Here is a 13,073-nt window from a genome sequence, read left to right as displayed (position 1 = left end):
AATAGCTGCTCCTGGTGACTTGTTTCCAGGAAGTGGGATGCAATCAATCATGCTTTTCCTATCCTTCTTGCAAAAATATGTTTTGGGGGAATTCTCTTGAAAGATGTTTAAATCAATTAGACTTATAGGCCAGAATGTAGGTCAGAGGTAGGTCAGTTGGGAATGAACCTGAGGAAAGTAAGGAAGCTGGTTAGTGAGATGAGAAGAAGCCCTAGAAAATTAGCCTGGAGAAGAACCAATAAGGATCTGAAGGACTTTCCTCAAAAGAAGGCGAAGGGCTGTTTCTGTTGTCTCAGGCTGGAAGATCCTCAGTTACTGGAGGATCATTTTTTGCCTGAATATTAGCAAAAGCTTATTTACAGAACTATTATCTAGTGGTTGTAACAGAAGGGACCTTGGAAGTCTTCTAGTCCAACCTCCTGCTCAAGCAGGAGACCCTGTATTATTTCAGAGAAATGGCTGTCCAATTGCTTCATAAAAACCTCCAGTGATGGGCACCCACAATTTCTGGAGGCAAGTCATTCCACTGGTTAATTTTTCTCACTCTCAGGAAATTTCTTACTTCTAGGTTGGAGCGCTGTTTGATGAGTTTCCATCCATTACTTTCTTGTCCTGTCCTCTCATGCTCTGGAAAATAGGCTGACCTCCTCTTCTTTGTGGCAACCCCTCAGATATTGGAACACGGCTATCATGGCACGTCCTAGTCCTTCTCTTTGTTATACTAGTCATACCCAATTCCAGCAACGGTTCTTCATATGTTTTAGTCTCCAACCCTGTAATCATTTTTATTGTTCTTCTCTGAACTCTTTCTAAAGCCTCAACATTTTTTTTATATCACAGAGACCAAAACTGGATGCAATATTCCAAGTGTGGCTTTAACAAGGCTTTATAAATTGGCATTGACATTTCACGTGATCTTGATTCTATCCCACTGTTAATGCAGCCTAAGACTGCATTGCTTTTGGGCAGCTGCAATACACTGCTGGCTCATATTTAAGTGATTGTCCACTGGGACAGGCATCCCCAACCCCTGGGCCGTAGCCTTTTCGGAACCAGGCCACGTGTTTGGTGAGCAAATGCATGCAATTCCACTTGGAGAAGCAAAGGGTGCTCACACTTGCACATGAAACTCCATTTGTGTGAGTGGCAGGCATGTGTGCCCGCCGTTTGTACAAATGGAGCCGCTTGCACTTGTACTCACTCATACCACTCAAACAGAACCATCCCCTCTTCCCAGCTGGAAAGATTGGGGACTGCTGCACTAGAACTTCGAGGTCCATCTCACAGTTACTGCTATTGAGCCTGGTACCACCTATATTGTACCTGTGCATTTGGTTTTTCTTGCCTAAATGTAGAACCTTACTTTTTTCACCATTGAATTTCATTTTGTTAGATAGGGTCCAGTGTTCAAGTCTTTCAAGATCCTTCTGTATATTGAGACTATCTTCTGGAGTGTTGGCTATTCCTGTCAGCTTGTTGTCATGTGCAAATTTGATGAATTCCTCTTCTTTGCTCTCATCTGAATCATTGATGAAGATATTGAAGAGTACTGGGCCTAAGGCAGAGCCTTGGGGTACCCCACTGCATACTTCCTTCCATGTAGATGCAGTTCCATTAAGGACTACATGTTGAGTGCAGTTGATCATCCAGTTACAAATCCATCTGTTAGTGATGCTGTCTTACATCCTTTTTCACAAGGCAACTGGACTTTCTTGTTTTTCTTTGAAGACATTTCGCTTCTCATCTAAGTAGAGCTGAAGAAGCTTCTTGGATGAGAAGCAAAACATCTTCAAAGAAAAACAAGGAAGTCCAGTTGCCTCTTGAAAAAGCACCTTGGAGATAACTATGACCTGGATGACTGAGAATCTCCATAGACATGTCTACCTCACACTTTTCTATCTTATTAAGTAGTAGGTTGTGGCCTACTTTATCAAATCCCTTATTGAAGTCCAAGTAAATTGTATCCATAGCATTTCACTGGTCCACTAATTTTGTTACTTTGTCAAAGAATGCAGAAGATACTTATTTGCACTGAGGGCTCTGTAGGCTAGCAGAGGTTTTCAGGTGGAGCCGGTTTCCTATGTTATGTCTTTGCTAGGATGGTCAGCTAATAGAAAGGGGGAATGGACCCCCACTTTATTCCCATGGGCAACAAACTGTGGCATGGACAGCTCAGGCTCAGCAGAATCTCTCGTGAGGGCTGCTCCCTTATTTGAACTTTCTGAAAAAGATGATTTTCTGCAGCATTTATTTAGTTTTGCTTCTCTAACTTCCACCCAGCACACTCTTGAGTATTGCTCCCTTTTACACTTTGCATCTTAACCTGTGGAAGCTGGATGGCACACAAATGGGATTGCAGGCCTGATCATTGTCTCCTCCCGGACAAAGGCCTGATTGCGGTTTGAGTTCTTGCCACTGGCCATTTCTCCTCCAACTTCCCAGGCCCTGCAGAAGCTTCTTCCTCCTTTAATTCCTGCTGGGGTTTCAGTTCAGCTCCTGAGGCTAGTGCACAGGAATCTAGAAGGGAAAAGCGCTACAGGTCCTCTTGGAGGAGGCACACCCTTATTCCTCCTGCTAGGTAGAGAAGCTGGCTGTCAGTCCCTTGCTCTGCCAAGGCCTCAGCATCCCTCCTGCAGCAGGAACCACTTGACCCAGCAGAGGTTTCCACAGGGAAGGGGTCAAAAACAACAAGATGATAGCCGCAACCATGTTATCAAAGCCCTGCCACTTTATATGAGCACTGTGACAATGTAAAAAAGAGTGGGGCTTTGATTGTCTGGCTATGGCCACCTGCTTGACTCCCCACGCCCACCCCAATATACCTGTTAGCCTCAGAGCCACGTGTGGCCAAATCCTAAACATATTCCAGAGAAAAGCCTCCATGGGGTAACCGTCTTAGGAGTATGGCAAGACACAAAACAGAACAAATCAAAAGTCACTTGTCTGAGATGATTAGCTATAGAAATAGAATAAATAAATAAACTGGGGGGGGGATCAAAACTTCCTTTAAAGGTCTTGATATTGCTATATAAGAATTATTGCATTCAAAATCTTAAATCCAGAGGCAGAACCTGAAGTTCCTTGGGCCACATCAGGACTCAAAAATCTTAGATAAAGATAAATATTTTTAAACATATTACATCTGTGTGATTTCCCTCCTGGCTTTCCTGTCAGCCTGGTTCAGATCAGTTAAAGCCAGATTTCCTTGAGTTAAATCTTCCCAAAGCAATGAATGAGAGTCTGGCACACACCATTGTAAGTTGTTCATTTGTGTTAACCATGCATCTTTCGTGCAAAAAGGAATTTTGAAATTCACAGGTATGGTGACATATTTCTCAACCATGAGAATGGACGACTGGGCTCCCAGTACAAGAAAGCCGTTTATAGGGAATACACAGATGGGACATTCAAGACCCCGAAGAATAGAACAGATGCTGAGCAACATCTGGGGATATTAGGTAACCCACTGTGATTTTCATTGCAGCTAGTAAAATCTTAAACTCTTTCTGTGCATTGTTTTCAAGAGGGCGTCTTTGATCCACTCCTGTTAAGCTTTGCAGCTTCTCAATCAAGAGATTTCCATTCTAGAAATGAGGATTCTCTTTGAATACAGATAGGATGAACAACGATTTGTCCAGGATGGAATAAGGACTCCTGCTTTGGGCAACTATATGTGGCTCTTAGGAAATAACGGGGGGTGAGGGGAGGTCAAGATAGTCCTTGGCCTACGACCATTCAGTAGCCATTAAATGTTACGATGGCATGAAACAAATTGTGGTCACAACAACACCATGGAGTTCCCAAGAGGCCTGCAGTCAAATGATTGCAATCTGGGCACCAGCACCCATTTGCACTTATGACTGACTGCAGGGCCCCACAATCACATGATTGCTACTTGCAATCTTCCCTGCTGGATTCCCAAGGAAGTGAAAGGGGAAGCTGACACCAAAGGTCTCAAGTCACTGACTTAAGTCTCTCCCACCCGTACCATTACTACCCCCTTTCTGCGTTTGTGCCATACCTGCCACTTGACCACCCTTGGGTGCCGTTCCCGGCTTGGACAGTCTTTGGGACAGAAGTTCTGGTCCCAATTGCCATTGTAAGTCAAGGACCACCAGTAAAGGGATCACATCATTTGCATTGAGAAAGCACTTCAGGTTATTTCAAAGCTTCTCTCTGCTTCCCCCCTCCTTTCCAAAACCCAAAGAGCTTCTGCATTGGCCTCATGCTTGAAGGAAAGTTGAGCAAATTGGAGTAGGTAGAGAAATGTTCATGATACAATGTTAGGACAGCACATTGGATCCTTTGGAGACGTCCCTCCAAGCTTTGAGGAAGTGTGATGGACAACAGGTCTTTCTGGCTTCTCTGGCTCAGCTCATCAAAGCCTGGGAAGAACGGGCCAGAGAAGGGACCTCACTCTCCAATGGGGTATTTCCATTTTTCCAGTTCTGGGCATACACCAAGCTTTCTACTGTTTCGATATGTAGCTCTAGATACAGTTGCAAGAAAAAGTATGTGAACCCTTTGGGAGTACGTGGAGTTTTGCATGTATTGGCCATAAAATGCGCTCTAAACGTCATGTAAGTCACAACAATAGAAAAACACAGTCTGCTTAAAATAATACTACACAAACATTAGCTGTTGTCATGTTTTAATTGAACATAAGATGGAAACATTCACAGTGCAGGGTGGAAAAAGTATGTGAACCTTTGGACTTAATAACTGGTTGACCCTCCTTTGGCAGCAATAACCTCAACCAAACGTTTCCTGTAGTTGCAGATCAGACCTGCACAACGATCTGGAGTAATTTTGGACCACTCCTCTTCACAAAACTGTTTCAGTGTAGCAATATTCTTGGGGTGTCTGGTGTGAATCGCTCTCTTAAGGTCATGCCACAGCATTTCAATCGGGTTGAGGTCAGGACTTTGACTGGGCCACTCCAGAAGGCGTATTCTGTTCTGTTGAAGCCATTGTTTTGTTGAATTACTTGTATGCTTTGGGTCATTGTCCTGTTGCATCACCCATCCTCTGTGGAGCTTCAGTTGGCGGACAGATGGTTGTACGTTTTCCTGCAAAATGTCCTGATAAACTCTGGAATTCATTTTCCCATCAATGACAACAATCCGTCCAGGCCCTGAGGCAGCAAAGCAGCCCCAAACCATGATGCTCCCTCCGCCATGTTTTACAGTGGGGATGAGGTTTTGATGTTGGTGTGTTGTGCCTTTTTTTCTCCACACATAGTATTGTGTGTTTTTCCCAAACAACTCAATTTTGGTTTCATCTGTCCACAGTATATTTTGCCAGTAGTGCTGTGGAACATCCAGGTGCTCTTTTGCAAACTTCAAACGTGCTGCAATATTTTTTTTTGGACAGCAGTGGCTTCCTCCGTGGTGTCCTCCCATGTACTCCATTCTTGTTTAATGTTTTCCTTGTTGTAGATGTGTCAACAAAAATGTTAGCATGTGCCAGAGATTTCTGTAGGTCTTTAGCTGACACTCTAGGATTCTTCTTTACCTCATTAAGCATTATGGGCTGTGCTCTTGCAGTCATTTTTACAGGACAACCACGCCTAGGAAGAGTAGCAACAGTGCTAAACTTTCTCCATTTGTAGACAGTCTGTCTTACCGTGGACACATGAACATCAAGGCTTTTGGAGATACTTTTGTAACCCTTTCCATCTTCATGCAAGTCAACAATTCTTGATCGTAGGTCTTCCGAGAGCTCTTTTCTGCAAGGCATGGTTCACATCAGACAGTGCTTCTTGAGACCAGTAAACCCAAAACAGGTGTGTGTTTTTAAAGGGCAGGACAGCTGTCAGCAACACATCCAATATCATCACACTGATTGGAGTCAAGGTTGGCTCACTCCTGGCTCCAATTGGCTCTTGGAGAAGTCATTAGGCTAGGGGTTCACATACTTTTTCCACCCTGCACTGTGAATGTTTACATGTTATGTTCAATTATAACATGACAACAGCTAATGTTTGTGTAGTATTATTTTAAGCAGACTGTGTTTTTCTATTGTTGTGACTTACATGATGTTTAGAGCGCATTTTATGGCCAATTCATGCAAAACTCCACATAATCCCAAAGGGTTCACATACTTTTTATTGCAACTGTATGTCTCTCCTTTGTTAAACTTCCCATCTATCATTCCCAGTAAAAACAATTCTGTTCTGAGATCTATCTTCAGTCCCAACATTTCCTCCAACCAAGTCTTTATTAACCGCCAAAATTCTTTTGCTTTGGAACATGTCCACCACATATGATAATGTCCCTAACACTTTCTTGCACTTCCAACATTGTGGTGATATATCTTTTCTCATCTTTGCCAGTCTTGTTGGGGAGAAGTGCCACTTGTAAAACATTTTGTACAGATTCTCTTTATATGAGGTAGCCAGGATTAGCTTTCTATTTTTTTCCCATAACGTTTGCCATTTGTCGAAATCAATATTATATCCGAAATTTTGGGCCCATGTTATCATCACTTCTTTTACCTGCTCCTCTTCCATTTTATATTCCAATAAATATTTATATGTTCTTTTGATTGCTTTCTCCTCTGTTCCCAATAGTATTTTATCTAGTGTTGTCAAATCTCTCCGTATACCCCATTCCTTTTTGTCTTTGACTGGATTTGCAGGTACACCCACCATTCTAATTGTTCCCCGTTTTCTTTTAATTCTTGTCTAGATTTAAGTTCCCCTTGTTCATTTAAAATATCTCTGTACGGAATTACTTTTCCCAAGTTCATGAAATTTGGATGTACTAGCGCAGGGGTGTCAAACTCAATTTCATTGAGGGCCGCATCAGCATTGTGGTTGCCCTCAAGGGGCCGGGTGGGTATGGCCAGGGTGGGCGTGGCCTACTGGGTTGGTGTGGCTAGAGTGCATATGGCCTACTGGGTGGGCGTGGCCAGCTCTACATCATTCGCATCAAGGGTGCCTATGGGGGCCTGGGCAGGAATGGGACAGATCTGAGGGTCTCTGGCAGAAGGACGGTCTCTGGGCCAGGGCCAGAGACCGTCCGTTTAATCACTTCCATTTGTTGTTCCAGGCTTTTATTTTGGGGGTTGTGTTGTAGTTGTCAGGACCCACCCCAATCCACGTCTTAAGAAAACAAAAACTCTTGGAGTCAGTTCTAGTCCAAAAGGAATTTTTACTAGGACATGCTTGCTTGTGGAAATACAAGACAGGACTTAGTATTGTTTTACAAATTGAAACTATATAAAGGGTTCCTGGTTCAACCCCCCTTCCCTCAACCCCATTTGGTCAGCCCCCATCATTTTACTTCGTGTCATCCCTTTCGTGGGAAAAAAGGAACTTCAAATCTTTATAGTTATTGCCTTCTTCTTCTTCAGAATTAAAAGAAGACACAGGCCAGATGCCATCTTCTCTAACCCTCCCTTTTGTTCCCCCAATTCAAAAGATTCCCTTGGTCTTTGAAATAACCTAAGGCAGGCTGAATCCACATGCGCTCCTCCTTCCTCGGGAGATGGCAGAAGCCATGGGGGGGATGATGTTTTAAACATGCATTTATGAATGTGATATAAATGGATTCTGACAGTAGTTCTATTTCTAATCTTTGGAATTCCTCTTCTAAGTTTTTTCCCTTTTGTTTCTTCTTTTTATTTTCCCTTGCCATGTAAGCTATAGCCACTCCTCTCACATACGCCTTCATTGTATCCCATAAATTTTGTATGTTCATATCCTCTTTTTTATTTACCTGGACGAACAACTTTAGCTGTTCCTCCAGCTTTATTTTAAATTCTTTGTGTTTTATAATCGCTCTTTTTAGCGTCCATCTGCCTGTTGTTGTTTTTTCCCCCTCTCCACCTGATTCTCACCGGGTTGTGCTCTGCCCAAAGATTCGTTTCTATTTCTACTTCTCCCATTTCCTGCGATAGTTCTGTCGATACCCAAACCATATCTATCCTGGACCACGTCTTATATCTACTTGAATAGTACGTGTATTGGCTTCCCCCTTGGTTTCTTTCTCTCCAAATATCTCGCATCTCTAATTCGTCCACCATCATAAAAAAAAATATTGGCAATATTCTTCTGTGTCCCTTTCTTTTTTCCTTTCTTTTATAGTCTAGCTTCCTAAGGCAGGCTGAATCCACATGTGCTTCTCCTTCCTCGGGAGATGGCAGAATCCATGGGGGGGAGATAATGTTTTAAACATGCATTTATGAATGTGATATAAATGGATTCTGACAGTCCGCTCTCCTTGAAAGAAAGATATGTCCATCTGTAGGGAAAGAAAAGAAAAAGAAAAAAAACATATATAAATGTTAACTCGGTTTGTTCGGATATTCTGTATGAAATCTGTTAAGCAGCTTTGGTGCTTTAACGTGGTGTTTGCTGACCCATTCATTTTCTGAGGAGGGGAGGTGTTTCCAAGCCACTAAATATTGGGTCATTCCATGATGTTTTCTGGAATCCAAAATTTCTTTCACCTCAAAATGTTGTTCCCCTTCCACCATGATGGGAGGTGGTGGTGGTGGGATTTTTGTTCATAGGGGAGATTGTTGTTCTCTCTTTATTAGGCTGCAGTGAAAGATTGGGTAATACACCCAATCTTTGTCTAAGATTTTTAGGTAGTCTTAATTCAACTGTTACTGGGTTTATGATTCTTTTAATTGGAAAATGTCCAATATATTTTGGTCCTTGTTTTTTGCAGGGTTGGAGTGATTTAAGGTATTTTGTGGACAGATATACCATCTCTCCCACTTTGAACGGTGTGGGATCAGCTCCTTTCCTGTCTGCTAGTCTAGCATCTGTTAACGCTCTTCTGACAATAGGCCAGGTGTATTGTAATTGAGCAATCCATTCCTTTAGTTCTGGAATTACCGGTTCTTTTGGGGTTAGTTCAGGTATGGGGTTGAAGCTTTGGCCTGTAGCTACTTGAAAAGGAGTGTAACCTGTGCTGGAGTGGACTGCATTATTATAGGCCACTTCTGCAAAAGGCAGTAGGTCTGTCCAATTTTCCTGCTGAAAATTTACATAACATCTTAAATATTGCTCAAGTACTGCGTTAGATCTTTCACATTGTCCGTTAGCTTGAGGATGATGACTAGATGTCAATCCTTGGGTAGTTCCTAACAGGGATAAAAATTCCTTCCAAAATGCCGAGGTAAATTGCACCCCTCTGTCAGATATGATGCGTAGTGGTGCCTTGTGCAATCTGTAAATATGCTGTACAAAAAGTTTTGCTAATGCTTTTGCAGTTGGAATTTTTTGGCAAGGTATGAAATGAACTTGCTTAGAAAACAGATCTGTGACAGTCCAGACAACAGTGTTTCCGTTGCTTTCTGGTAGTTCTACGATAAAGTCCATGGCTATTTCTTTCCATGGGGCTGAGGGATTCGCCACCGGTTGTAACAGTCCTGGCGATTTCCCTTGCAACCTCTTAGCCATCGCGCAAATTTGACAACTGCTCACATAGCTTTCTATGTCTTTTTTCATAGCTGGCCACCAAAATTGCCTTTTAGTTAAGTGTAATGTTTTTACAAACCCGAAATGTCCTGCTGATTTTGTATCATGGCACAGTTGCATGAAATTGATCCTCTGGGTGGTAGGTATGTATAACCTCTCACCCACCCAAGGTAACCCATCTTTAATTGTGCACACATGCCTATTTTTCTGGAACCATTCGTCGCTTTCCAAGGACTTTCGGAATTCTATTCCGGTTTGGCTATTCACTTTCGGCTTCATTTTTACTTGTGCCCTGGTGGTGACTGGTGCTGCCAGTTGTTGTTCTGGTACAAGTGGTTTAAAGTCAGTTACTCGTGTGCTGTTATATTGGGACATGCGAGATAATGCGTCTGCCAGGGAGTTCTCCCCCCCCCCCCGGCAAGTGTTTGAGAGTGAAATTGAATCGGTGAAAGTGTTGGGACCAGCGGGCTTGCTTAGGAGTGAGTTTCCTGGGCATCTTTAGTGCTTCTAAATTTTTGTGGTCTGTCCAGACCTGAAAAGGTATTTTATTCCCTTCCAAAAATTGTCGCCATGTTAATAACGACCACCTTAATGAGAATGCTTCCTTCTCCGTTGTTCTGTTTCCGTGAGTTTTCTGGATGTATATGCTCAAGGTTGCAACGTCCCCTCATCATTTTCCTGTAATAATACAGCTCCGACTGCTACATCACTCGCAACTGCCTGTATTAGAAAAGGGTTGTCGGGATCTGGGTGTTTTAGTACAGGTTCAGCAGAAAAGAGTCTCTTTAGCCTCTCAAATGCTGCTTGACATTCCATTGTCCATTTTAGAGGCTGGCTGGATTTCACACACCCCCCTTCGTTTTCAACAAGTTTGTGAAGGGCATGGCTATTTGGCCAAATGCGGGGATGAATTGGCGGTAGAAATTTGCAAACCCCAGGAAACTTTGCAATTGCTTCCGTGTGCGGGGGGGTGCCCACTCTAATACTGCCCTGACCTTCTCAGGGTCCATTTTGATGCCCTCTGGAGATATGCGATATCCCAGGTAGTCGATTTTTTCCTGATGGAATTCACACTTGGATAATTTAGCATATAAGTGGGCAGCTCGCAACTTTTTCAGGACTGCTCTGACTAGTTTGATATGTTCCTCTTTGGTCTCTGTGAAGATAAGAATGTCATCCAAGTAAACCAGGACCCCCTTATATAGGTGCTCCCTTAGCACATCATTAATTAATTGTATAAAGACTGCGGGGGCCCCTTGCAGTCCAAATGGCAATACTTTGAATTGGTAGCACCCCATTGGGCAGTTGAATGCAGTCTTCCATTCATCTCCTTCTTTAATCCTAATATGGTAATATGCTTCCCTCAGATCTAGTTTAGTAAAAATCCTTCCTTTCGATAGGTGGGATAGCATATCCTTCATTAGGGGTAGATTACATTCACTAATTGTGTTCAGATTTCTGTAATCTACACACAAACGGAAAGAACCATCTTTCTTCTCCCTGAACAGGACTGGAGCTTTGGGTTTGGCAGGCTCGATGAATCCTCTTTCTAGGTTTTTATTTTTTTTATTTTTTAAAAAATTCCATTTATATCCCTCCGTTCTCCGAAGACTCAGGGCGGCTTACAAGCTTAGCAGTAGCCTTCATTCTATGTATATGCCTGCTTATTAGGGCTTTCACACAAACCCCAAGCGGCATTATTACAAAGTCAGCTTATTGCCCCCAACAATCTGGGACCTCATTTTACCCACCTCGGAAGGATGGAAGGCTGAGTCAACCTTGAGCCTGGTGGGATGCGAACCTGCACTAATTGCAGGCAGCTGGTGTTACTTAAGGAGGCATTAGCCCACTGCTCCACCAAGGCTCTTTATGAATCTGTCCATTTCTGTCATTTCCCTTGGGCTCATGGCATACATCCTGGGTTTTGGGAGTTTTGCCCCAGGTTTGAATTCTATGGTGCAGTCTGTGGGGCGGTGGGGGGCAAGCTCATCTGCCCGCTCCTCACTGAAGACCTCAGCAAGGTCCCTGTATTCCTCCGGTATCTCTGGTAACCCCTTCTCTTTCCCCACTGCTGCTGTCTCCTCCCTTCGGGTTGGGGGGGTGCTTTGGGGGGTTACGTTTTCCTGCTCCCCTTTGGGGAAGTTGAGTTCTGCTGTCCTCCAGTTTATCCCAGGGTTCCATTTCTTCAGCCATTCCAGTCCTAAAATCATTGGGCATTCCATGCCTGGGGCCACTATAAACGTTATGTCTTCCTCATGAGACTCCAGGGACAGGTGAATTGGTAAGGTGGCTAGGGTAGCTGGTTCCCCCCCCTGCTATTGATCCATCTAATTGACTAAAGGAGATTGGTTGTTTTAGCCTCCTCACTGGAATGCTCAATCTCTCCACCAGCGTTGGGCTGATGAGGCAGCAGATGCAGCCAGAGTCTATCAGAGCTTTTATTTTGAAGGCTTTAGGCATAGAGGAAGCTAATATAGTCACTGTCTTAAGTATAGGTGGAAGGGGTCCACTTACCAATGGTTCTCCCTCTGAGCTGTCTTCCGAGGTATCCACCGCCCCTGCGGTGTAGGCCGGAGTCCAATCCCAGTTCCTGGCAGGAATTGTGGACTCTACAGCCCCTGTCCCCTTCATGGAAGATTCTTTTAGGTTGCCTTGGGGTTTCCCTAGTTTCTTGGAGGGTGATGAGTCTGTTTTACGCTGGGGGATTTTGAGCGGCATTCTGCGGCGCGGTGACCCTCTCTCCCGCATTTGAAACAGCGTGTTGATTTTTTAGCTGTGGGCGGTGGGTTCTCCCTCTCGCGTGTTTGCTCGGTTGGGGGGCAGCCCCATGGTTTCCCCCGATGGTGTCTCTTCAGTAGGTCTATCTCCCCCTCCTCTGCCATGACATACCAGTCGTCGAGATGGTGTGGGTCTCCTCAAGGCAGGCAAGCATCATACAGGTCATAGTTTAGCCTGTCTTTGAAATGGCTGAGGAGGTCTTCTGGACAGTTCAGCTTGCTGGCAATGGCTCGGAATTCTTGGGTGTATTCAGCCACCGGTCGTCTGCCCTGCCTGACTGTTTTGATTCTCTCCTGGGCTTTACGATCAGCCAACGGATCTTCGAAACGGCGCCTCAAGGATGCCATGAACCGGTTGAAATCATTGAGTTCTGGGGCGTTGGAGTCATGTAGGTTCATCACCCAGTCTGTAGCCGGTCTGTCCAGGGCGGATTGCACAATTCGGATGCGGGTTTTGTCACTGGGGATGTCCCGTCCGTATTCTTCCATATAGCTAAGGACTTGGGTTAAGAAAAACCCCAATCGTGATGGCTCCCCCTTGAATTTTGTTTCCAGGGGTGGGAGTCTTTGGAACGTTGTCTGCGCCGTGGACGGTCTCTCTCCTCCTCCTGCTCCCCGTCTGGGATTCTGGGGGGGGGGTTACTGCTGAGGCAGCAACTCCCGTTCCGTTGGACGGCCCCGGGGTTTCAGGTGCTGGATCCCCTCCATTACCTCTCCAGTTGCGGCCCCAGGCGCTGTCTCAGTTGCGTTTTTCAGCTCTCTCCTCCCTTAGTGAGCTCAGGGTTGCTTTCATCAGATCAATAGCTTTTTCCAGGATCTGCTCCTCCTCACTAGCGTGCAGGGAGCTCTCCATCTCTTGCCTC

General features: G+C 44.4%; 1 protein-coding gene across 5 annotated transcripts in view; it reads left to right on the top strand.

Annotated features, from left to right (window-relative positions):
• Positions 1 to 13,073, top strand: part of HEPH (hephaestin) — a 114,641-nt gene that overhangs the window by 63,298 nt on the left and 38,270 nt on the right. For all 5 annotated transcript variants that reach the window (XR_014027596.1, XM_081336708.1, XM_081336706.1 and 2 more), the window contains one exon: positions 3,319 to 3,458. Coding sequence is in view for 4 of the 5 variants with exons in the window: in XM_081336708.1 (XP_081192834.1) it covers positions 3,319 to 3,458 (140 nt within the window). In the remaining variant the exon portion in view is untranslated. The remainder of the gene's footprint in view (positions 1 to 3,318; positions 3,459 to 13,073) is intronic.

Source organism: Vipera berus, assembly GCF_964194415.1.
Source record: "Vipera berus genome assembly, chromosome: 11".
Classification (NCBI taxonomy): Eukaryota; Metazoa; Chordata; class Lepidosauria; order Squamata; family Viperidae; genus Vipera; species Vipera berus.
Note: the sequence above shows the minus strand (reverse complement) of the source record. Positions and strands in the feature narration are given on the sequence as shown.